General features: G+C 38.9%; 2 protein-coding genes across 2 annotated transcripts in view; one reads left to right on the forward strand and one right to left on the reverse strand.

Moving 5' to 3' along the window:
- The window catches only part of LOC124285804 (TPR repeat-containing protein DDB_G0287407-like), a 29695-nt gene extending 19816 nt beyond the window's left edge, over window positions 1-9879 (reverse strand). The window contains exons 1-8 of the mRNA XM_046722071.1: window positions 9805-9879; window positions 6337-6477; window positions 5585-5653; window positions 3943-4052; window positions 3315-3448; window positions 3058-3188; window positions 2782-2874; window positions 2192-2347 (exon numbers count right to left, since the gene is read on the reverse strand). Of these exons, the coding sequence (XP_046578027.1) occupies window positions 2192-2347; window positions 2782-2874; window positions 3058-3188; window positions 3315-3448; window positions 3943-4052; window positions 5585-5653; window positions 6337-6462 (819 nt within the window). The 5' untranslated portion in view covers window positions 6463-6477; window positions 9805-9879. The remainder of the gene's footprint in view (window positions 1-2191; window positions 2348-2781; window positions 2875-3057; window positions 3189-3314; window positions 3449-3942; window positions 4053-5584; window positions 5654-6336; window positions 6478-9804) is intronic.
- A 4525-nt stretch (window positions 9880-14404) lies between these two features.
- Window positions 14405-25180, forward strand: part of LOC124285907 (ATP-binding cassette sub-family D member 3-like) — a 65401-nt gene continuing 54625 nt past the window's right edge. The window contains exons 1-5 of the mRNA XM_046722189.1: window positions 14405-14545; window positions 17157-17190; window positions 19498-19544; window positions 23966-24017; window positions 24893-24981. Of these exons, the coding sequence (XP_046578145.1) occupies window positions 14439-14545; window positions 17157-17190; window positions 19498-19544; window positions 23966-24017; window positions 24893-24981 (329 nt within the window). The 5' untranslated portion in view covers window positions 14405-14438. The remainder of the gene's footprint in view (window positions 14546-17156; window positions 17191-19497; window positions 19545-23965; window positions 24018-24892; window positions 24982-25180) is intronic.

A 25180-nucleotide genomic window follows, 5' to 3' on the forward strand; every position in this document is an offset into this window, starting at 1 on the left:
AAGTGGCGCACTGAAAGAAAGTGGCGCTTCAACAGTAAACGCCGAACCGGGAGCAAGCGGGACTCTGCCAGCAAGCATCGAACCGAGAGCAAGCGGCACTCTGACAGTAAATGCCGAATCGGGAGTAAGCGGTGCTCTGGTAGCAAGCGCCGAACCAGGAGCAAAGGGCACATTGACAGCAAGCGGTACTCTGACAGTAAGCACCGAATCGGGAGCAAGCGCCCCTCTGGTAGTAAGCGCCGAACCGGGACAGTAAGTGCTGAATCAAGAGCAAGGGGCGCATTGAAAGTATTCATCGCTTCGGAGGTAAACGGTGTACTGGAAATCAGCAATGCTCCATAAACAGGTGGGACGGCATACCAGGCAGATGTAGAAAGCATCGCACTGGACCTCAACGTCATACTTGTAGATATCACAGGAGGGTATGAGAGCATCGAACCAGGACAAAGCGCCGAACTGGAGACAAGCGGCGCATGGGTAGAAAGCGTAGAGCCAATCACAGTGCTGGAAAGCGCCGAACCGAACGTATCCACCCCAAGCGCCGTAATGGAAACATTCGACATAGGATCACCAAGGTTCTGAGAAATCGTCACCAGGGTAGACGGATAAGACTGGCCAGATGAAGTAGTTAAAACTACAACTCTAGGCGGTGAACAATCTTGAATCACAACAGGACTGGACACTTGCGGACGAATAAATGCCGGAGATCCTCACTCAAATTGGAATTGGAAGCCCCACATAGAAATTCTTCATTCGGCGACGGGGAACAGGTGTCTTGTACAACGTTCAGTTTTCGATCGTTTCGCAGAGGAAGGACCCTCCGAAAATTTACGGTGATCCCTGTCAGACAAACGTTAAGAAGCCACCCGGTGATATTCTGAAAATGCATCATCATCAAGTTGAGCACAGTAAGTACACCTGTGCGAACAATCGCAACATCCCAAACAATCCACACACAATGTATGTGGGTCCGCAGCAAAAAAGTTACTATTGCACTTGTCGCAATGTTTACGCTTAGTAGAAGTACTGCGGCGAGATTTACACATATTGAACTCAGCCAAAATCTTCACTAAGAATCAGCACACGTCCACACGACGTAGCGACAAGAATGAGAATGACAGGCACAGAGCGTCACGTGATCATCTGAGCGATCTGCACGCTTATTGAGATGATTGACAGGTATTGTTATCAGAGTGGGGGCAGAGGTCAGGTGGTTAGAGGCCAGGAAGTTTTGATTCAACTTAGACTACAGCACTTTCCACACATGGTCGTAGAGGAAGAAGAGCGGTGCATACTGTGAGATAGGACAAGTTTAAAAATTGAGACAATTCAAGGAGAAAATACTATTGCAATAGTATTGCAATAGTTGGTCGCAACAGACTATCGCTATCACTATCGCAATAGTATGTTGCAGTAGACTATCGCTATCACAATAGTTGTTTGCCCCTCAATAGTCGCCCCTACAGATAAATAAACATTATATGGATCAATCTTGGAATCTTGGAAATACGACTCCCTAATCAGCAGTGAATGTATGTGCTTTTCATCAGCTGCTACAGTTGCATGTATACATGTACTACTCAAAAGAAGTGAAAGAACACCTGATTTTACATAAAATTATAGTTAACAGTTAAAAAAAATCATAAAAATCATAAAAGATCGGGTGTCCTAAAAAGTCATGTCATGATGGACTAACTGGAGTCATATTTTGTCAAAGTATTCAAAATGAAGTCAAGTGTGGCAGGAGACAAATAAATGCTACGCATCATAATCATATTCAAGAATGTTAGGGGAACAACAAGCAGCCAATCCATGGTCAGTCATCAGTTTGGGGGTAAGTATTTTCAATACAAAATGGGGCGGTGGGGTAGCCTGGTGGTTATAGCGTTTGCCCGTCATGCCAAAGACCCGGGTTCAATTCCCCACATGGGTACAATGTATGAAGCCCTCCTCTGATGTCCCCCGCTGTGATATTGCTGGAATATTGCTAAAAGAGGCTCAAAACTAAACTCACTCACTCAAAATAAACAACCTGTTTTCAACATTGTTTTTAGAACTGAAGAAATCATGCATTCAACAGTCATTCAAATTTGAATTATACTATTTCAAACATTATTTAACCATCAGTTGAACAGGTTTTGGTCAAATCAAAATTGATGGATAGATTATTGTATCAACATGAAAATATTACCTTCACAACAACCTCGTTTCTCCCTAGCACCATGTGGCTCTTCTGGTGGAGGAAGTCCCTGTGTGCAGCGTGCACGAAGCTGTCGGGGTGGTTGGAAACCATGGGCTCCTCTCCGCAGTAGTCGTACGCCACACGCTGCTTCAGGAAGTCGATAATCTGACAAGAAGATATGACCAGTCACATGCTACACACTGCTTCAGGAAGTTGATAATCAGACAAGATATGACCAGTCACATGCTACACACTGCATCAGGAAGTCGATAATCACACAAGACATTACCAGTCACATGCTACAAATTATTTCAGGAAGTAGATGAGAGAGAGAGAGAGAGAGAGAGAGAGAGAGAGAGAGAGAGAGAGAGAGAGAGAGAGAGAGAGAGAGACTGAGAGAGAGAGAGAGAGAGAGAGAGAGAGAGAGAGAGAGAGAGAGAGAGAGAGAGAGAGAGAGAGAGACCAAGAGAGAGAGAAGCAGGACTGAGTATCAATCAGCCTATGAAGGGCACAGAAGCCAACACCGGAACAAGCAACCAATGACTGAAAGCATGACCCAAAACATTATCCTGTCATCAATATCAATATCTAACCTTTACCTCTTGTTTGAGCTCATCAGCTAGTTTAATTTGAGGTCTCTTCTTGTGATCAATCCCTTTGTTCTCACACTTATAGTGCTTTATTCGATGACTCTGAAATATAACAAAATCAAATATTGGAATTAAAATACCATGGATGGTATGATATTAATCATCTTAATCAAACATTGTTGACATCAATCCTCACTTTAGCTGGACTTTACAAATAAACATGGGGAACTTTGGGGTTTTCTTCACCAAATTACAACTAATGAGATTATAAAAGAAGCAGCTTACTGGAAATTTCTGTGATATTTTGTCATGTGGTCCACAAATTTTCTCTGATGCTGAGGTCCTCTGTACAAAATACTTCTTTTCATCCTCGCATACAGATTCAAGAAAAGAATCATTTCTGATGAGAAAAATAGCTGAAAAATAAGGATTTAATGATTAAATGTGTTCAGATATTCATATGAACCAACTCATGATAAATGGAAACAAAAATTACTGGAAAATGTATTGTCAGATACACATTGCCAGGGGAGATAACTCACAGTTGAGATTATCCTCCCTGTAAGCTCCATACAGGACTTGGAGGTCTTCCACAAGAAGGCCATAGGCTTCAATGTAGTCCTCTATCACCTCATCAGCATACTCCCCCCACATAGGCACCCAACCAATAGACTCACTGAAAATCAAATTATAGCATGTATTTATCAAACATTGTACCCATCCTTGTCAGAAAATTACTGTATCAGTGCTTGAACTGTAGTGCTATGTATGGATCTTTTCTCAGACTGTCAAGTGTGGATTCAGTATTGTGACGCAAAATTTCAAAAGGTTGAAGATACGATATTTCATAAAGCAGTTGAATATCATTACAAATATATATTTTTGTTATTTGGTAATTTTGTTCAGTAACCAATAAATCATGCTATCTTATTGCAAGTACATGACTAAATTTTCAACCTCCAAAAACCTACAAAGGATTCAAATATGTCACTATTAGGCATGTTTCCAAAAGGATTGTGGCATCTGATTCATTTATGCAATTTCGCTCCTTGAATCTATCCATATTGAGTAAGATACAAAGTGTAAAAAGTTTCTTTGAAATAATGATGGTACACCTTTACTTTCACCCTATTATCAACATGTTTCTTCCATATTTTAAGAAAGGATTACCTGGTAATATTGATGAAGAGAGGCATGATATTGTTGTAGTAACAGTTTTCGATGCTGGTCTGAGCTCTCTCCAGCTCCGACACTTCCCTGCGGTCAGGGTGCCGACCCCCCTGAAACAGGATTAATGACAACACATCACGTGTGTGATACACTTGGGTTTTGTCAGAAGGCACAAGAAGTGTGAATAAATTTCAAACTCTTATTTAATAGTAAAATATAAACATTCTTCAGTAACAGAAATTTCTAACATGTCTAAGAGTGAGTGAGTGAGTTTAGTTTTACGCCGCACTCAGCAATATTCCAGCTATATGACGGCGGTCTGTAAATAATCGAGTCTGGACCAGACAATCCAGTGATCAACAGCATGAGCATCGATCTGCGCAATTGGGAACCGATGACATGTGTCAACCAAGTCAGCGAAACTGACCACCCGATCCCGTTAGTCGCCTCTTACGACAAGATAGTCGCCTTTTTATGGCAAGCACATGGGTTGCTGAAGACCTATTCTACCCCGGATCTTCACGGGTCTAACATGTCTAAGACAAAGGATTGTAAACTGAATGCCTTGAATATAATGACTGGCCACTTATGCACTAAACTCCATGCCGCAGGGACATGCTCAAAGCGCGTAAAATTTTTGTTTCCCGATAGATTGCAAAGCTTTATATTTAGATTGTATTGAGGGCTTGTTCGACCTTTTTAGCAACAATCATTAGTAAGCCCAGGCTTTTTTTTATAATGGTAGCTATGCCCGACAACATGGACATTATTAATACGGGTGACTATTGACTGAGGGGGAAACAACTATTGCGATAGTGATAGCCTATTGCAACATACTATTGCAAAAGCAAGTCTATTGCGACCAAGTATTGCAATACTATTGCAATAGTATTTTACTCCTTGAATTGTCTCATTTGAAGTCATTTCCCAAATGAATGTATAGGTTATATGACATAAAACAAGTTGAAGTAGTTTCAGTCTCTTTTAATGAGCGACAAGAAACTTGAAACCCAGATCAAGTAAACAGTTAAAACATAAACTCAATGAAGCTGCAAGTCTGCACCCAAACATCCTGTATTTTGCGCTGGGCGTTTATCAACAGAAGACAATTACTATACTATAGATGCATCGAAAGTTTTTCGTTTCTACCATCGATTAACTGCTATCGGAAACTCAACAATTGCAATCCATCAATAGTTTGATGCATCGTTACAGCCCTAATTATTAACCCGGCTAACCCACGCTGCCTGTGAGGCACTAGAAGGTTAATAGTCATGTGACTTATACCACCGGGTACCCATTTTCTGCTGGGTGAACAGAGGCAATTTTGAACAAACTCATTTGCCTAATGTGTGACCACATAGGTGCTTCTATATAATATGCATAATATACTGACAAGGAAGAAGAATTGATGCCATAGTCAAGGATTTATCTACAAAAACTCATTTAATATTTTCCTACATATCTTGGCATTTGAACATTACATAAAACATGATTAAATGATAATAGCATGACTAAATGATAATAGCATGATAAATTCATATGACCTAGCCAAGCACAATGTTAAAGTTAATATAATTGGGACTTTTCAAATTAGAACAGTATCTGATTATGATAAAAAAGAAAGATCATGTCTACTTACCCATTTGATTGCATGCTCGATTAGGTTTAGTTTCCTTTGCTCACACCATGCTCGAACTTCAGGAAGTATCTGGAAATATATGTTCAATTAGATAAACAATTCAGGACAGGTTGGAATATAAGATGGTGGGCCCCGACATTTTGTGTTCTTGATCAGGAATCCATAATCAAATAGGGTTTCCCCTACTTATTTTTATCAGGGCGCAGTGCCCGCCCCTTTTCTAAGGCCCCCCTGCCCTTCTGACACAGTTGTCCTGTCCAGGAAGAACAGAATATGAGACCAAGCTCTTTTAGTGTGTTCTTAAAACAATTTCTGTTCAAAGAATACAATAATTGATATCAACACTTGGTATTTTTCATTTTCATTGTATGCTGATGTTCAGTGAAATAACTGTGCTCTGTGAGCCTTTAAGAATCATATGCATGGATAACTTATACTTGGACATTTGTCAGTGTTATTGAATGCCCCTTTTGAAATTCTCTTTTTGATCATGGGGGAAACACTATAAAAGTGGATGAAATAATATGCACATTTGTTGGCAAGTATTTAAGGAGAAGACTGGTATATATAGTTTTACAATATTTTATAATTTGTAAGTGAGTTTCAGAAATTCACTGTAAATCCTACAACATGCATTAGCTGACTTCCTAACCACAGTGGTTGGTCCAGATTTGATAATGTAGGAACTGCTTTCATATAGCTGGAGTATTGCTGAGGATGGTGTTAAACAACAAAAAAGTAATAATACTCACCTCTTTCCTGATTATCTCCCTTTCAGTAAAGAACTCATCAGTGTAGGAGGTAATAAAGAGTTTCACGTTGATTACCTCACTGATGGATGGTTTAGAAGGTGAGACAATAGGGGCAGCACATGCCATAGCGTCAAAGCATTCCTGTACAAAAACACCACTTAAAGTCAACAAGAATTGCTTCACAATCACACTGGTACATGTACTAAAGAATTGCAGTTTGAATTAATGTTTAAGAAGCACATGAAAAAATAATAATGCTAATATTATAAATTAAATTAAATTTCTTATTAATTTATCCATAGGCTCATAGATGAAGATACCACATGACATGACATACAGAGGAGCAGAGATGTACAACTTTAAGCATTACTGAAATAATCAAACTGTAAAATAATTGTTCATGAATGAGTGTGAGTGAGTTCACTTTCATTTTCGCAACATCCGGGCGAGGACACCAGAAATTGGCTTCACAGATTGTACCCATGTGAGGAATCAAACCTGTGCCTTCGGTGTGATGAGCAAACACATTAACCACTAGGCTACCCCACTGTCCCTTATTCATGAATTCATCAGTGTTAATTGTGACAGGCATAATTTAAGCTCATTTGTTACATATCATTCAAGAAATCAAGTTGTTTGGCATTTAACAATGCATCCTCAATCATTATGATTACCAAGATAACGTATCTTGACTCTTCTTCAATAAATATCCATTCACCACCTTAGATCCATTTTGAATCCTATTTGAGATAGAAAACTATGGTTATTAAGAACTCAAAGTTACCACTAACTTTAGTTTGTTATGACCGTACATGCATTTCAACTAATATCTATAGCAAGAGGCCAGGACCCACAAAGAACACCCCAGTTCCCCATATCTGTCAGTTTATTAGAAGAGTTGGTTGGTTGGTTAGCGCCGCACTCAGCAATATTCCAGCTATATGGTGGCGGTCTGTAAATAATCAAGTCTGAACCATATTCAAGTCTGCACAGTCCATAATTCATGCAGTGTACACTGATACTTTGACAAGGAGTTGTCAAGGTTAAGGGAATTGCTGGAATTTTGTGGGAAACCTGATTAAAATTCCTTTCATCATTTGTACCATGTTTACACCATGTGCACCTTTAGAAAGTTCATAAACCTCAGCTCATTTATTGACAAACTCTAAGTGACCCTCAAAATCTGTTTGTAATGTATCCACTCAACATTATTCTCAGGAGAAACATTTATTTCCAATCCTGGTTAATCAGAATTGAGTGTTTTCCTTGCCAACTCAAATTGGCAGATAGTTTCCCTCAAAATCAGACAGACAGAAGTTTTATTCAATATTTCAGCCATATGATGAATGTTGTGTTTTTTGGACATTGTACAGTCACATGGAAATATAAATATACACACGCATAATAACATCTAATTTCAAAATAATTTTTTAATTTTTTAGGAATATTGAAACAGATAATATTATATTGATATCTTGAGCTTAACCAATTTTTCATTAGTTCATCTTTGTACACAGTTGAGATCATAGGGGGGCATCTGTTTCCAAGAATTGATCATGTTTACAAATGAAAAGTACATGAAACTCATCCTCGACATAGCCATCATTACAATAACTATTATTTTTATCAAATACATTTTCTTTCTAAGATTATTAATGTCAACATTGTGTAATGATATTCATAATTTACAGAAAGCTCTTCTGAAAGTTCTATCCTGCAGTTCAGATACATATTTTTCAGGAACAAGTAATGATTTTATTTTTCCACAATGACACAGAAATCTTGAGGATGATATTTGACAGTTCCAGTTTTGCGAAAATATGTCGTATACAATCTTTGCTTTAGGATGAAGATAAGTAACTTATCATTTTCAACATCTTGAGATATCCAAGCAAGGAAAAACCAGACATAAAAAGAATATTTCTTACATATCAGACACCCAAGATTCTTTCTCATTATCATCCTATCTTTTAACATGTTATAAGTTAATATAACATCAAACAGTAAATCTATTTGGATTCATACGAAGTAGTTTCATCAAATATTTGACAGGCCTTAACTGTGATGAAACAAAATCACAATCCAACAGCTTAATGGCATTTTCCACTACATATGCTTTACATACATGTAAGTTTGTAAATACCTGTATGTGTAACTGATTGCTAAATATGTTGTTTTATCATTATTAGTGTTCCTATTTGCATCCATCGATTCTTTTACATTTGCCTTGAAACTACTTAAAATAATAAACATAAATTCCCAGTTATCATTACACTCATGTAACCTTGATTCGTGGATATAAGGGAAGTGTGGCGAAAATCATATTTTAAATGCATGATTTCATTTTGTATACTCACTGATTTTATTAATAGATTCAGCAAATTGAAAATGCCTAATATTGCACTCGTGAATGAAACGTTTGTTTACCGAAGCCATTTGCAATCATCACCTATTCATGTGCCCACAAAACGTGAAGTCACTTTGTTTCATGGATTACGTAGTTGGTTACTTTATAATATCACTATGTACGACAGCCCAATGCAGTAAGTACTGACACCTATATATTACTGGGAAAGCGGACGATGAGATGTGAGAAGGCTGGTGCTAACCTTATCTTTTTTCCTTGACACTTTGTAAAAATAAAATTTGGTATTGGTGGCATTAGTGATCTTGGGCTATTTATCTTAGATCTGGACAATTTGATTTAGTGTATTTATGTGTAATGCAGAAATTCAGAACATTTTTGTCAACGAGGCGTGGCATTGTATGTGCATCAAAAGTACCGCTTCGTGACATCATACAAGACTTCATTTACGAGATAGCATGACAATTACCGCGATCCACGAATCAAAGTTAACCACAAATTTAGGTTACGGTTCTGTACATAATACCAAACCAATCCATATTAGCTAGGAAAGTCATATTTTTATCTTGTTTCAGTTTCATACTTCATTAACCACAACAAAAAATGTTTGTCCTAAAACATATCTAATATCTTTGCATACTTATGACACTAAACTAAATAATGACATATAAATGTACTGAAGCCAATCACTGCAACACACATGACAACTCAATTCAGTCAATGAGAGACCTAATCAGTTATTTTAATATAAATTGACAATCATAATCAGCTGATAATATTTCTTTGTTCTGGACAGGTCACAAATGCTGTTGTTTTTAAATGCATGGTTTATCTGATTTTGAATTTTCAGAATATGAAAGATGACAAGAGATATACATTACTCAATGGACTTGTGCTGCCCATGTAATCCCTCCACTGTTTTGGACAGGCCCAATATTCGTGGTCATGTCAACAACCGAACATTTCCTTTTGCACGAAAGGTTCAAGGATAAAAACGCAAAATTCACGCATCGAAGTTAGTCTTATTAGAGCACGCGTTGGTTTCATATGTGGTATACTATAAACATATTGTACTTAACAAGCGTTTGATAAGTATTAGTTACCTTGTTAGCATGAATGTTACACCATTTTGGGATAGTCTGCTTGCGTTTCTCAACACTGAAGAACTCCTTGGTCAAACAGAGTTATCGTTCTTGGAGCAGGTGCCCGTTCATGAATGTTAATGTAGTGTCTGTTAGCATCACGTACCTTTCAGGTTTTGCATGTCGTCGACAAAAGTACGGATAAACATGCGCCTTTCATATTTTCAGTGACTCTAAGATGTATTTAAAAGTGTAATAATTTGTTTGAGTACACAATTATTTTATTTTTAGACCGGATTCGAGACTTTAAATAATGCTTGAATCCAATTTATTCTATTCTTCCCGGTAATGGGGAATATGTCTAGCATTCTTTTACATTTTTATTAATTGTTGGATTCCATTACGTAATAAAAAGTGTCGAATACATTTCCCCATTGCAACAGCAACTAAACAGATATGAAGCTGAAAGATTGGTTGATTTGTTTGTTGTTAAACGTCGCACTCAGAATATATTGAAGCTACGGCGGCGGTCTGTAAATAATCGAGTCAGTACCAGAAAGTCCAGTGATCAACAGCATTAAGCATCGATCTACACAATTGGGACACCATCATGGCATGACAGGTCGGCAAGCCTGACCACCCGATCCCGTAGTCGATCGTCCTTTTCGGGTTGCTGAAGACTAATTCTAACCCGGATCTTCACGGGTCAAAAGATTGGTTGACCCAGAGACTATAACATAATATTTATTATATGGTTGACCCAAACGAACTGATTACTTTGATAAACGTTAGGGATCTGCCACCTTGTTTATGGTGCGGTCCCAATGCCGACCTTACGCTACTCGACCTTCTCGACCTAAAGGTCGAGTTGGGGGTCGAGTTGGTCGAGTTTCAGAACGAGTTAGGTCGAGTCAGGTCGTGTCAGATCGAATCAGGTCTACCAAGTTTTTAAAAACCTTTTGACAAGTCAAAAATTTCCCCCGACTTCCTCCTCGACCTTCAGTCCGAGATGGGGTCGAGACCAGGTCGAGAATAGGTCGAAAAAAGGTCGAGTTTAGGTCGACATTAGGTCGAGTTTGTCGAGTTGAAGGTCGAGCTGGCCTGACATGCCGATCTGTGTTCGTCTTAGAGTCGATCTGTACTCGGCCTCGACTCGACCTTGAGTCGACCAACTCGAACTGGACTCGACTTGGACTCGACCTGAAGTCAACCTATCTCGACCCCAACTCGACCTAATCGAGTCCGCGCCGACCGCATGAATGGTCGCCATCTTCCCAATTGCTTCATAAAAGCCAAACGGCAGCCAGTGGTAGCACATCATTTCCACACCAACCTGCTACCACCCAGAGGTTCACCCTGAGCATTCCACCCTCTCCAACACGCTGCAAAGCAGCGGAACAGGCTAGTATCTTCCCCAGCTTTGACTCCAGTGCTTCAGCAGGTATATCTCTGTACCTGCCAAGCGGTCTCTTGGACCCTACACACACCTCAGAGAATAAGTCACATGTTCAGGACTCTCAGCAAGGACAGTGAAACTGAAAAGTAGAACTTGATACTCATATATTGTCATGAGCAGTTTATACTGATGTGAAATGTTACCGTCAGATTATTTAAATGAGTTTAATAAAAGATTTAAAAGATTTTTTTCATCTGATATTTTTTTGTATTTTCCACCCATTGCTAAGTGTAAATGTAAATACATCTTGTCCGATTGTAATAAAGTTTGTTTTGTTCATCGTTTTCATTGTGTGTTTTTTCGCATTTACCAATTGTAAATATAACATATGTTATATTTAGTAAAGTACAGATTCGAGTCCCATCCGGGATTCGAACCCACACCCTCAGAGTCAGGTACCTAATCGCCAGCACCCAAAGTCAGACGCCTAGACCGCTCAGCCACCGCAGCTTCCACAAATATAACATATGTTACATTTGACCACTTTCTAAATGGCATTGTGTATTTCAATTGTAAATAGTGTAAATAAAAAACAAACAAGAGTTCCTTTGTAAATGAAGTAGTCCTAAATAATAGAGTACACTTTAAAGTCATTTGGATATCATCTTCTCTTGCCAATGAACAGCCCCCTGGGCCCATGAAATAGTCCTTAAAATATTTTCTTTGGTTGGCGCCATCTAGTGGGGTAACGTTCCTCGCACCCCGGTTATCCCCAACAAGCAGCTGTGTGTATAGGAGCGCCACTCGCCTGGGGTGAGTGAACAGTCCTCATTCCCCTGGTCTATGAGGTTCATCTGACTGTTCCGGTTCCTCGTTCTCAGCATGTTGTGTGAAGTGACGCAGGCCAGGGTAATTATCTGTTCAGCTCTGTCTGAGGTGCTATTTAGGGAGCCGAAGAGGATCTGGAACCTCATAGCCAGAATCCCGAAGGTATTCTCTACCACTCGTCTGGCCCGAGACAGTCTGCAAAAGTCACAAATTAAACATTTTTAAGATAAATGCATTCAAAATTCAAAACCTTTATATAATATTGCATACACCCAAAGATACTAAGTTATAATTTGATTTAGGTATTTATGGAAAAGAATAATTACCTGCAGCTGAAGATCTCTTGATCGGGGTCCATCTGACGCATGGAAAAGGACTTCATCATCCAAAGGCGGAGTGGAAGGCATCGTCCCAATATACGGGGAATACAAGGTCATCGCCCTCCATCGATCTCGTGCATGGTTTACGACCATTAACGCCTGATGCTGATCCCTTGGCCCCGACGTTGACCCACGGGAACTTGTAGTTGGCATCCGCGAGTGCCAGCAAGACGATAGAGAAGAAGTTCTTGTAGTAGTAGAAGAGGGACCCGCTTTTGGGAGGCTTCTTGATGCGCATGTGCTTGCCATCAAACGCACCGGTGCAATATGGAAATTGCCACCTTTTCAAAAGCACGGGCTACAGTATTCATGCTCTGATCCCACTCATCTGACCGATACTCAGCTTTCAAGGCGTCAAGTATGGGATTGATGTGCTTACGGCTGAGGCTTTGGCTGTGGAGGAGGGTTGGCATTCTCCAGGTCATCCACCAGTTTAAGCAGATGCCAGGTTATCTGCACCCAAATGGTAAGCAGTCTTCGCTTATCGGGGCTCACCAGGTTTACGTCAAGGTTCCTGATGGAGATGTTACTACTTTGCAGTCCTCTAATTGATTGGGTACCTGGTGAAAATGCACCCTGTAATTTATACAATTTGGAAACCAAGGCTCTACTCGGCAGAAAAATGGAATTTCCGTCGAGAACCAGTCGCTCCGGTTGAACACAGGTCGCGAAGAGGTCGGGTCGGTCGACTCCGGACGAAATTAATTCGAAATTAGGTCGATATACAGTTCTAGCTGGTCGAGTATAGGTCTTCTCAACTTGGCCGACCTAAATCGAGATAGGTCGACTGAAGTCGAACTAAAATCGAACTAATTAAGGTCGTAAAGGTCCTTACGAGGTCGTTATGAGGTCGTTTTGAGGTCGTTGTGAGGTCGAGATACCTCCCAGGTCGAGACAGGTCGTGTAGTTTGCGAGGTCGAGTCGGTCGAGCTCCCGAGGTCGCCACTGCGACCGCACCATTAGGAGTGGTGCTTTGTATATAGTTTTTACGATTTATACGATTGCCCCATTTCATATAACCCTTTAATATGCATATGTACAAGATTGATGAACCAATTAACCCCACCCCCAACCTGCTCAGACACCCCTTTACAACCATCATGCATATCCCCACCCACCCCAAGCCATAAATTATGAACGGTCCCTTAAAATGTATATCTTTTATTTTACACGACGGTGGAGTATGTGTTGTAGAGTATCCCTGGTTGGACTAGTAATCTATGCATTCTTTTGGTATAGTTCAGGTGCGAATCAAGAAGGAGGGTTGGGTGGTGGTGGAATTTGTTTCCCCAGAGGAGCATTACCCCTTAACCTTTGAACTTCACACATACGGATCCACCCCTGCGGTATTGTTTCTTTAATGGGCGGAGGCGACAGGGTTGAACGATGGGTGATTGGTGGTGATGGGTTGTCAGAATACATTTCTTAAATATCGGTATACAACAAAATAGTTAATCACCTGAATTTAACCTTTTCGAAACGTCACAATCTATACGTCCACGACGTCAAAATACGTAGAGGAACGATATACAAAGACCGATCAATAGTGTTTGTTGTTTAACGCTGCACTCAGAATTAAATATCCAGTCTCAAATCAATGTCCACATTTTTAACTTTGATGTAAAAGAACCGTTTTACTTGAAGGAATAAAGCTGTCATTTTCTTTCATGTCCGCTCTTCCCCACCCAAGTTGTATCAATTTTGGCGAACTCTTGTTTCGCTGAATCATTTTCACTAATCTTACTGCCCTCCGCCCCTATGTCATTCTCCCGTCCCATGTCCAGTGAGAATGACACTTTAAGTTCCACTTCTTTTAAATATTGAAAAAGCCAGAATTCATCCCTCGTGATACAAATCGCCTTTACACTATTCTTGGTTGTGAATTAAAAAGTCACATTGGTTTAATATAAAAATCCAAAAGGTACTGTTCGATTATTATTAAAGTTGTTTCATAACAGATCTTGTACTCGTCACTCTGAGGTCACTGATCGAGCGATCCGAGAGTTGTACTTTACACCGGAAGTAACCTTTGACCTTCACCTGGGGAAAACATGGCCGTGCACAGTAAACTCACGCCAAGGAATTCGGCAATAGTAACGGCCATAGGTGTGGGTTTATACCTTATCTACAAAAATGCCAACCTGAAGAAGTCGAGAAGGTGAGAGTAAATTAGACTCTGAGTTTGTCATTACTTTTAGCTATGACATTATCTAGACACTAACTGCATGGATGACCGATCACTCTCCAGTCTCGGTCCAGGAAAAGCTTGTTGGTGTTAGTCGTCTTGACAGTGTCGGTCGCGTCACAAATTCAGTCTATGCATGTTCGGGGGCGATGTTAAACATTCAGCATTGTTGTATTGCTAGGACGACTGAAAATAGGTTCACATGAATTATGTGTCCCCGAAGCGACATCACTTTTGATAAGGCAAGGTTGAATGATCTACCTGTAACCGGCTTATTGACCCAGCTCATTGTAATGTACTTTATAAGTTACATCACTAGAAAGCTTGTCATGTCTTGCTCGTAATACTGAGGTGTAGCTACAGTGATTAGACACAATGGACTTACGTTTCTCCATTTCTGTTCCAGTAGAAACAAATATTGTTACGTAAGGATCAAAATGGAATAAAAAATACTTTGTAAGAGACATAACAAGGGAACACCCTACCAGGCTCATGACAGCTTGAATAATAAATAAAGATTCTTGATAAATGGGCATGGTAGCTATGAAATCTAATGTTCAGAGTCACTTTACATAACACATGAAGAATTTGGGAGGAAAAAACTAATCTTTCTGTTGCAATAATCTTCCCTTTAGCCTCATCTCATTGGACACATTACAACTCCCGGTCATTCGTTGGTTTCACATTACTTTTCAACTCGCTGTGCGCATGCGAAGAATATCCACTGGCATTTTTCCGGTTTGGTCGTATGTTTATCGATAGTGTAAACACTCCAAAGAAAGCAAAAATCAAAACAAATATATAGTTTTATGTCGAATACAACTGATCCCAATTGATTTATAAAACAGAGGATGGGATTAGTTAAATAATTAGCTTCATTTATGTTAACAAGCTCTTGTATAAAGACATCTCACCACCACCGTCCTTCCCGCACATCCCCTTCTCACAACTAAACAAACACATCTTTGATGGAATGGTCGCGTACTGATCCGTCAAATTTCTGATTTCAGAGTAGTAAAATTCATTCGACGGATCGGCACTGTGATCTTAGCTATGAATTAGTTATCAAAACATTGGATCATACCCAAAAAAAGATGCAATGGGTGTTGGGTGGTTTATATTTTTGTCCTTTTGTACAGTATGTATCTTTGCCAACTCATGTGATGCAATGAGAAATTGATGCATTAAATATATGTTTGGACTCTCTATATTTTTACTTTTGTACAAAATTGAAATTGATGCATTAAATAAAATGCATTCATAAGGAGAAATATATAGTTCGTGATGTTCAAACTTCTCGAGTAGTAATTTAGACTTGGGAGTATAATAATGTAAGGTATACAAAGTCGCATGGTAGGGATTAAACTTAGGCGTCTCTCTAATCTCAAATATCTTTGTTATAAAAATTGCTTAACATAAGGTAAGTTTTTCATTTTGGTTGGCTAGTGGTCCTACAAACTTAACAAAAAAATGGGTGTTTTGTATAATATTCTGGTAGATACTTTTGTCTGCTGACCTCATACCTAGGACATACAAGGAGGACATGGAACTCGTCTTCATCTATGTTTCTACAGAACTGGCAGAGCCATGCATCAGGGTCAGGGTTTTTAGCCCAATACAAACCGACCCGTTAACTAATGAACTTAATGAACGTAGACTCTTCCAGTGTGTTAGACTACAGTCTGAAATTCGACCGATTAGCACAGAACCACTTAAGCATGATTTGACGGATCGGCACTGCTGGCTGTTCAAAATTCGACGGATTAGGTCGTAATCGATGGAATTGCAACCAAAATAGGACATCAATTATTGAAAAGCAAGGGCAAATGGAAGTTTGTACTCAGCTATGAACAGTTGTCACAACGTAAATCACTTTCATAACAGCTTTTATTTAGAGTGCATTTACACTATCCATAAACATACGACCAAACCGGGAAACATGCAGTGGATATTTTTCACATGCTCTGCGCATGCGCACACAGCGAGTTGAAAAGTAATGTGAAACCAACGAATTGCTGGGGTGGACTTTGGCTCATTTTACTGCATGTCTGATCACTCTGGAGTTTTGAAGCTAACCTTTAAAGCATATGATTCCAGCAATGGAATCTTCAATCATATAAATTACAGTCCACATTATTGTAATCAACAACATCTCAACATGGCTGTCATGGCAACCATGGCTGATTGGCCATTAATTTGAATAAACAGACTATTACAATCTGATTCTTATTTGACACTTTGAATTTGAAATCATGTACTAACTGCCTATCAACATGATCAATACAACAATGTTTAGATTATTTTCTCACCTGATCAAACTTTCAGTTCAAGTTAGTTTGTTGTGTTTAACATGACTTTTATGCCTTTTAGGTACTGTATCACCGCATATTGTGCTTTCAGTTCATTTTGTGAACTATGAACAGTAACAATTATAGTTCATATGATTGAAGAAATGTTTAGGTTGTATATGAAATTAGCTTATGGTTTTGTTATTAATCAAATTGTTTCAAACATATCAAATAGACAAACCCAAGTATTTGCTACGACACATTTATATTATTTTTCTACTTCTTTGCACTTTCAGAAATCAGCCAGATATCAAAGTTGTTATATCCGAGGTAAGTTAACATTATACATGTTAAAAGTTCTGGAAACATCCTTTCCTCTTGTTCCCTGCCAGGATATTGCTCAGTTGCTGGAATATTGCTGAAATATTTGACTTGACCAGTAAATGGTTTAGCCACTCAACAACCCTGCCAGACTACCACACCATCACACTACCACACCAGCACTACACCACACCATCACACTACCACACACTACCACACCAGCACTACACCACTATACCACTTCCCCTAGACATGCATGGAATCGATTAGGTTTGACCATCGGTTCGCCTTGCAGGGCTCGATTTAGTGCTTTGTTACTTGCACTGGTGCAACCCAATATTACAAAGTGCAACCTAGTTATGAGTCTAACTTGCACCAGGTGCAAGTCAGTTTTTGAGTGGGTAGACTTCTGAATAAAACATCTAACAAAATTACATATTGCAATAAAAACAGTGCAACTGGAATTTGACTGGTGCAACTAGGTTTTAATCTTAGGTTGCACCTTGTGCAAGTGGGTTAACATCTCCTAAATCGAGCCCTGCCTTGAGTATCTTTCCTTGTTTTTCAGGAAAGTACACATGATTATGTCTTAAAGGGGTAAACATCAAACGTCCTTGTGCAAGAAACGAATGGCATCACTTTCTTCGCAAAACTATTTTAAAATTCACTGACCAATTTCTATCTTCAGCATTTAATGTCCTAGAAACTGAACCCACATGATACTTTGAGATCTGTATCATTACAGCCTTTGCTCCCAAACCAAGCTGACAATCTGTGATATAAGTAAAACACTGATTAAAGTATCATGGTTGTAGTGGAATAGGTAGTCTGACATACAGACCCTGAAACAAACATATCCAAGAAAGCCCGTCTAGATTATGTGGCATGTCTAGATTTCCACAGTTTCTGAAAATGAAGAAAGTCTCAGGGTTCCTTTTCATTATGTATATATTTTATTATGAACTGTTTTTTTCTGTAAAATATGTTCATTTCAGAGACTAGCTGTTAGTCTATGGAATGGGCACAATGTCTATAAGCATGATAAAGCAATAGTTAGTCTGATAATATTGAATTTACATCTGGTAACAGGTGTCACAGGAGTTTATTGGCAAATGATATCGGTTATAAATAAATTCATGATGGATGACATGTCCTTGATTGTTTGTAGTCTGCACTGGGAATTACCCGATATTTTGAAGAGCTTGTTGTATCAGTTTTGTTTATCCGTGAATTGATCTTTTTTTCATTTCATATTTGTACCGTCGTTTTGACCTTGGAACTTACCTACCTTAGCTTACACTAAGTTACAGTAAATAAAGCCAGGTATTGATGTAGACCGTTGCTATTGGTTTACTAAATACTGATTGATTATCAGTAAATGTCAGAGAAATAACTGAATCTAAAACCAAAAAAAGTCCCCGCCAAAATCAAAGTTCACATCGCTGGTGAGTGGTGACACTTTTATGTATTGATTTCTACCAAAAACTGCATTAACATGATTTGGAAGCAGCCCATGAATAAGCATGATCAAGACACAACTTTATGTATTGGGTTTGTAAATTTACACATTGTTTCATCGCAGTAAGTTATGTAAGGTGTTATAGATGATGATTTTCATATTGATAATCATAAATTGTTGTTTCCATGGATGGTATTTCTGATTACCAACATTTTCATCAAGTCCTAACTGTAAATTATGTAATGATGTTACAAGTCACAAAAGTTAGGTTAAATTATGTGATTTCTTCACAAACATAACTTCTGCTTGTCACATTGACCACCTGATGCAATGAGAAGCATTTAATCTAGTACTTCACATAATTTATTGGGGGCGGTGGGGTAGCCTAATGGTTAAAGCTTTTGCTCGTCATGCCGAAGACCCGAGTTCAATTCAACTCACTCACATATTTATTGGGAGGTTTGTTGTGTGAGTCATTGTTTCCACACACTTAGTGAACCTGATTTATCGTAAACTTCAATATGATCAAAATGTGTTAATGCTAGTAAGGGATGCTTTGTATAGTTTCAATGTATAGTTTATTAATTTCATTGTAATTAATAAACTTACCATGCTAAAATCTGATGATTACAAATCATTGTTGAGCCAGAACATATTTTTTTGGTATGGATTATCTTAACAAAGTTGTTTTTTAAGTTCTGCATGCAGTATCTGATTTTTCAAAATGGCTGTCTTATTGAAAATCTGATTTATAACTGCCTATAATACTGCCATATTGTATGTTCACTAGGTCTGAATGTATGTTTGCTTCAGTTGTTTAGTTTGTGTGTGTACTTTGAACTTTGATTGTGTTGCAGCATGGCCAGAAGAAGGAAAAAGCTGCAGTCGATGGTGTGTTTCTCAGGTAGGTAATCCATTGTACAATTCATATGTTGATTAATTTCATTAAATCATCTGTCGAATGTATTTGAACAAAGAAGCGAACAGATGGTGAGGATGTTTCAAGATAGTTTATGACTTATTCATTGCTGCTGGTTAATGAAATATGGGGGAAATATGCTGAAATCCAATAAAAATGCATCAGAAATGTTTTATCTCCCTGATAATGTCCGATGACACTGAAAATGTAAATCAAGATGAAAATGCAAGAAGGATGAAAAGGCAGTCAGTAGTGCAACCATAAATGAACAATAACATTGACAGGGATCAAGGAAAACTTTCACACAGGCAGTGTCAGGAACGTCGGGGGACTGATGATACCCCTTCTTCCACGAATGATACTGGCTGCTCTGGACGCTGGCTTGAACCTGTTCATTAAATGAGTGTAGAAATGTAATGATCTTGGTCGTGACACATGGTTGCCCTGGGCATGTTGTGCCAGTTTGTCGTAGGCTCTGTGATAACCTCACGATTTTTTAATTAAACCTTTTGGCCACTTGACCTGGCTGTAGACAAACCTCAAGAAACCAAACAGCTCTTTCTCTCTCAATGGCTGTTAAATGTGGCATTATGTGAAGTCAACAATTTGGTGATGTTCAGGATGGTGGGTCACATGATCACACTTGGATGCACTTGTTCTCGGTGTGCATCACGTTTAGCTGTCAAATTCAGATTATTTCAAGCTCAGTTTAGGTTTAAAAATTCATTTTGAATCCTCCATGATCAATGCTAATAGGGTGATGCATTTTTAATGGATTTCAGTGTATGTTGAAAGTCTTGTGTGTAATTGTTGTTAGAATTAGCTGTATTTTACCTGATATGATTGCATTCTATTCTCCCATTAATTGTAAACAGGAACAAATAACCAACATTGAAAATCTTTGAGGATATGAACCATATGTTATGTACAGTTAACTAGTAAGAAATACCATCAAATTTCAAGTTTCTTTAACTTCTGTCAAACATTGAAATCCCCATCCATATTTGGCTGAAGGCTTCTTAGCATGAACAGAAGGACCATGGTGAATGGTCTAGTATATGCTGAATCCAATCATATTCTGGACATTGAGGAGGTTTCTGTGTATTTATTACAGAACAAGCATGGGAGGTGTTTGAAAAAATGTTATTTTTGTTGTGTCAGCAGCTACGATAAAGTTTTGTTAAATGCCACTTCTGAGAGCGTTTATAATGTTTATACCACAGCATGTCAGCTTCATTTGGGAGGAGGGGTAGCCTGATGGTTAAAGCGTCTGCTCGTCACACTGAAGATCCGGGTTCGATTCAGCACATGGGCACAATGTGCGAAACCTATTTCTTGTGTCTCCCACCGTGATATTGCTGGAATATTGCTAACAGCGGTGTACAATCATACTCACTCGTGTGGGAGGAAAGGCTTGAGTGATGTAGGCCTCTGACTCCCTCCACATCGGTGAAACGCATGATCATGAATATGATGAATATATATTGCTGAAAAGCCTAGACGTAATTGGGAAGAACCAGGATTCCTATGTTGCTGGTATGCCCAAGGGACTCAAATTGTTCAGTTCACATTGATATGAAATGCACGAAGATAACCCACCTAGCAAAGGTTAAGGTCCGGGGTAAGAACTGGTTTTGACCAGTCTATTCTCACCAAGAGAGGTGACAAATAGGAGCAAGAGGTCAGATTCACTAACTTGGTTGATGCATGCCATTGTATCCCACTTGTCTAGATAATGCTCATGAAGTCAATCACGAGATTGTCTTGTCCAAACTAACTTTCTAAGAGACTTCTGTCAGATAGTTTGAATATTGCTGACTGGTGTTAAACAAGAAACAAATGTTGCTATGGTAACTTATAGCTATATATAATATTACAAACATCCCTGAAGGCCATAGTGGGGGGTTCCAGGTAAAATAAACATGGGAAAGATTCACAGTCTGCCACTACTAGTGGTCCAATGGATGTTGTGTTTTCTCTTGGCACAATAGACCGATCCAGTCCCGGCCGATAAGCCCCACCCACTTCGTTTTTGATGTTAGAGGGGACAACCACTGACTAATCACAATGGCATCACCGCCGTCAAAACGTGCGTGACTGCGAACCTTTTTGATGAATTCTGCTCGTGGTACTTTGGTATCCGTCGTTTGTGAATGATATTTAAAGAGGCAAGTTATACGTATGTGATTTTTAATATATTTTAATTGGCAGATTGCAATTGGCGAGTGAAAATGAGTTACATGCCCGATGAAAAATCGTCTCGACCAGTTGCTAAAAGTAGGAAGCGTATTTTCTTTCGAATCAATTAATTTATCTGGCTATTTACCTCCGTCAAAGATATTAGCAGGGGAAGGGTAAATGAATTTTGTTGTTTGGTGGTTTTTTTAAAAAATTCCCATCATAATTTTATAAAAATCGTGAACACAACCACATGTAAATGATATTCATGTTGCAGATCGTTTCGGTATCTGTAAAATGATTGTCAACGCTGCGCGTGGAGCCTTTACTTATTCATCCGTTGTTCAAATTTAGTTAAATCAATAATCTGATAACATGGGTTTCTATCTTTTAATGAATTAAAAGAATGGTAAATAAAAACAAAACAGAAAATATCTGTATACAGTAATATATATTAATGTAAACAAATCAATCACAGCATAACTTATTTGATCTTATTTGGAAATCTGGAAAATGTGATTGGGCTTGTAAACAGTATGTTTCCATGGATGTATCTGGACCAAATATTCAGCAGCTGATCTGCAGCAATTCTCAGTAAAGTTTCCCTCTTCAAAATCAGTACACCATCCTAAAATGACACTGAATATGAGGAAAAAATCCTTTTTTTAATGATCCTTTCCTATTTATTTTTCTATATGTACTTTGTTGTGGTATCCTAATTTACATACAAATTTCCACAATACTGGACTTCATGAACTGCCAGGTATGTCACAGCACCAGAACGCAAAGAAGATCCAAGATTCAGTCTGCACCTGTACACTGACCCATCTTCCAGAAACAGGAAACCAGTGATGCAAAATCTTTGAACAGAGGATCCACCGTTATCCGAACAATTAACTAGCATTGTGATAGGCAACTGCTGACACTGACTATATTTCTGTTTGAATAAAAAAATATTACTCCTCGAATATTTTGCACTATTAACAAGATACTGTATGCCTTCAGATTGTGCTTTTGAAACTTAAAACATCCTAAAATGTGTGACAAATTTAAGAATATCTAAGAGCGAAGGGAACAACATCCGCCACATTGTTATCCCCCGCAACAACGAAGTTGAGGGGGATATAGAAACGAGTCCTGTTCGTGCATCCGTCCGTCCGTGTGTCCGTCACACTTTGTCCAAAGCATATCTCCTAAACTATTTGTGATAGCTTAACCAAACTTGGTACACGTATCAAGCATGATCCCTAGATGTGCCTTTTGGGGGGTTAGACCCAGATGCAAATTTTATTTTTTGTGGTTTCCATGGAAACGTTCCTTAGGCTGTGACTATGAGGATGTCATCTTGTCCGGAGCATATCTCCTAAACTATATGTGCTAGCTTCATCAAACTTGGTGCACATATCAAGCATGATCCCTAGATGTGCCTTTTGGGGGTTTGACCCAGATATGAATTTTATTGTTTGTGGTTTCCATGGAAACGTTCCTTAGGCTGTGACTATGAGGATGTCATCTTGTCTGAAGCATATTTCCTAAACTATACGTGCTAGCTTCATCAAACTTGCTACACATATCAAGCATGACCCCTAGATGTGCCTTTTGGGGGTTAGACCCAGATATGAATTTTATTGTTTGTGGTTTCCATGGAAACATGGCTTAGGCTGTGACTGTGAGGATGTCATTTTGTCTGGAGCAGATCTCCTAAACTATACGTGCTAGCTTCATCAAACTTGGTACACATATCAAGCATGATCCCTTGAGTCCCATCCAGGGTTCAAACCCACACACTCAGTGTCAGGCACTCATTCGCCAGTACACAAAGTCAGCCGCCTAACCCGCTCAGCCACCACAGTTTCCATATAACTAATATACTGTACAATAGAGATTTTTTAACCCATGCTTGTCATAAGAGGCGACTAGCGGGATTGGGTGGTCAGACTCACTATCATGGTTGACACATGTCATCATATCCAAATTGCTTAGATTAGTGCTCATGTTGTTGATCACCAGATTTCTGGTCCAGACTTGATTATTTTGCTGTCATGTAGTTAGAATATTGCTGAGTGTGGTGTTAAACAACAAACAAACAAACCAACTTGACTCTCATACATTCAGGTCATTGCGTCACATGCATCACGTCAGGGTTGTCCAGAATATAAGTGGAATATTTTTCAAAGCTGTGTTAAACCAGACCTACACATCATTGACCTTTCATTTCACATTAACAGGAGGCTGATGCACATTTTGAAGATTCTCATCCCAGGATGGTTCACACCAGAGGTAAGGCAGCAGTGATTAATTTAGTAATTGTGATGTGAAGATTGGACTGGGGAACAAGGGAGAACCTGTGAAGATCCGGGTTAGAACTGGTTTTCAGCAACCCATGCTTGTCATAAGAGGCGACTAATGGATTGGGTTGTCAGACTTGTTCAATGCATGCCATCGTACCCCAATTTCGAAGATGGATGCTACTCTAGATTATTTACTGTCTGCTGTCATGAAGTTTACAATGAAAACAAAAAATACAATTGGTGAAATAAATGGCATAAGCAGAAGTATCCTGGCCTGTAGTTAATGGCTGCATGTCCATAAAACTTTGATATTTTATCAATGTTGAATTTCTAGAAACAAGCCAGTTTCTGTTCTGGAATCTTGAATAGTGCCTGGACCTTGAAGTAATTCATTGTTTTCAGTTTTCAGACAGTGTATTCAATCTGTATGTACCAATTAGGTGGTTGTCAGGTCATGGAAGGTCTGTCGTCAACATCATATCTTTCTTATGGGCACAACTTCCATTTTCTCATGGTACAATGTGTGAAGCCCATTTCTTGTGTTCCCCATAGTGATGTTTCAGGAATTTGGCTAAAAGCAGCTTAGAACCACCAACTCAAGAAGCAGGTCATTCCAAATATTGAACTATCATGATCAGGCTCTCTCATCTGTCAATGATCAGGGAGGTAACTCTTAATTTTACTCAGCTGACCACCCTCAGCATTTTACCATCACTTCACTCAGCTGACAATCACTTGAAATAAACTTCCAACAGTCACTACTGCCAAATAAAACTATTTGACATTTGGTAAATTTGAGGTAAATTTGCAGATTGGGGAAATACTTTGGAGTGAAGTGATTATGATGTTCTTAATATATTACAGGCGTGGTACATGCTGATGGTGGCTCTTTCCCTGATAGCTCGGACATACGCTGATGTGTGGATGATACAGAATGGTACAGCAATAGAAAGGTATGTCATAAAGATTTCATATAACCATCAGTACACATGCTTTATTGATAATAGTTTCAAGACATTTTCATACCTTTGAAGAATATGTTGACTTTTGATCTTGCAGATATACTATTTGCCTTTTTCCCACCAGTCCCTGCATGAAAGAAAAGAATCACAATCTAAACTATTCAACATGCATGTGAATACATCATCATTC

This window comes from Haliotis rubra, unplaced genomic scaffold (assembly GCF_003918875.1).
Source record: "Haliotis rubra isolate DU_JTF1 unplaced genomic scaffold, ASM391887v1 Scf37, whole genome shotgun sequence".
In the NCBI taxonomy this organism is placed as follows: Eukaryota; Metazoa; Mollusca; class Gastropoda; order Lepetellida; family Haliotidae; genus Haliotis; species Haliotis rubra.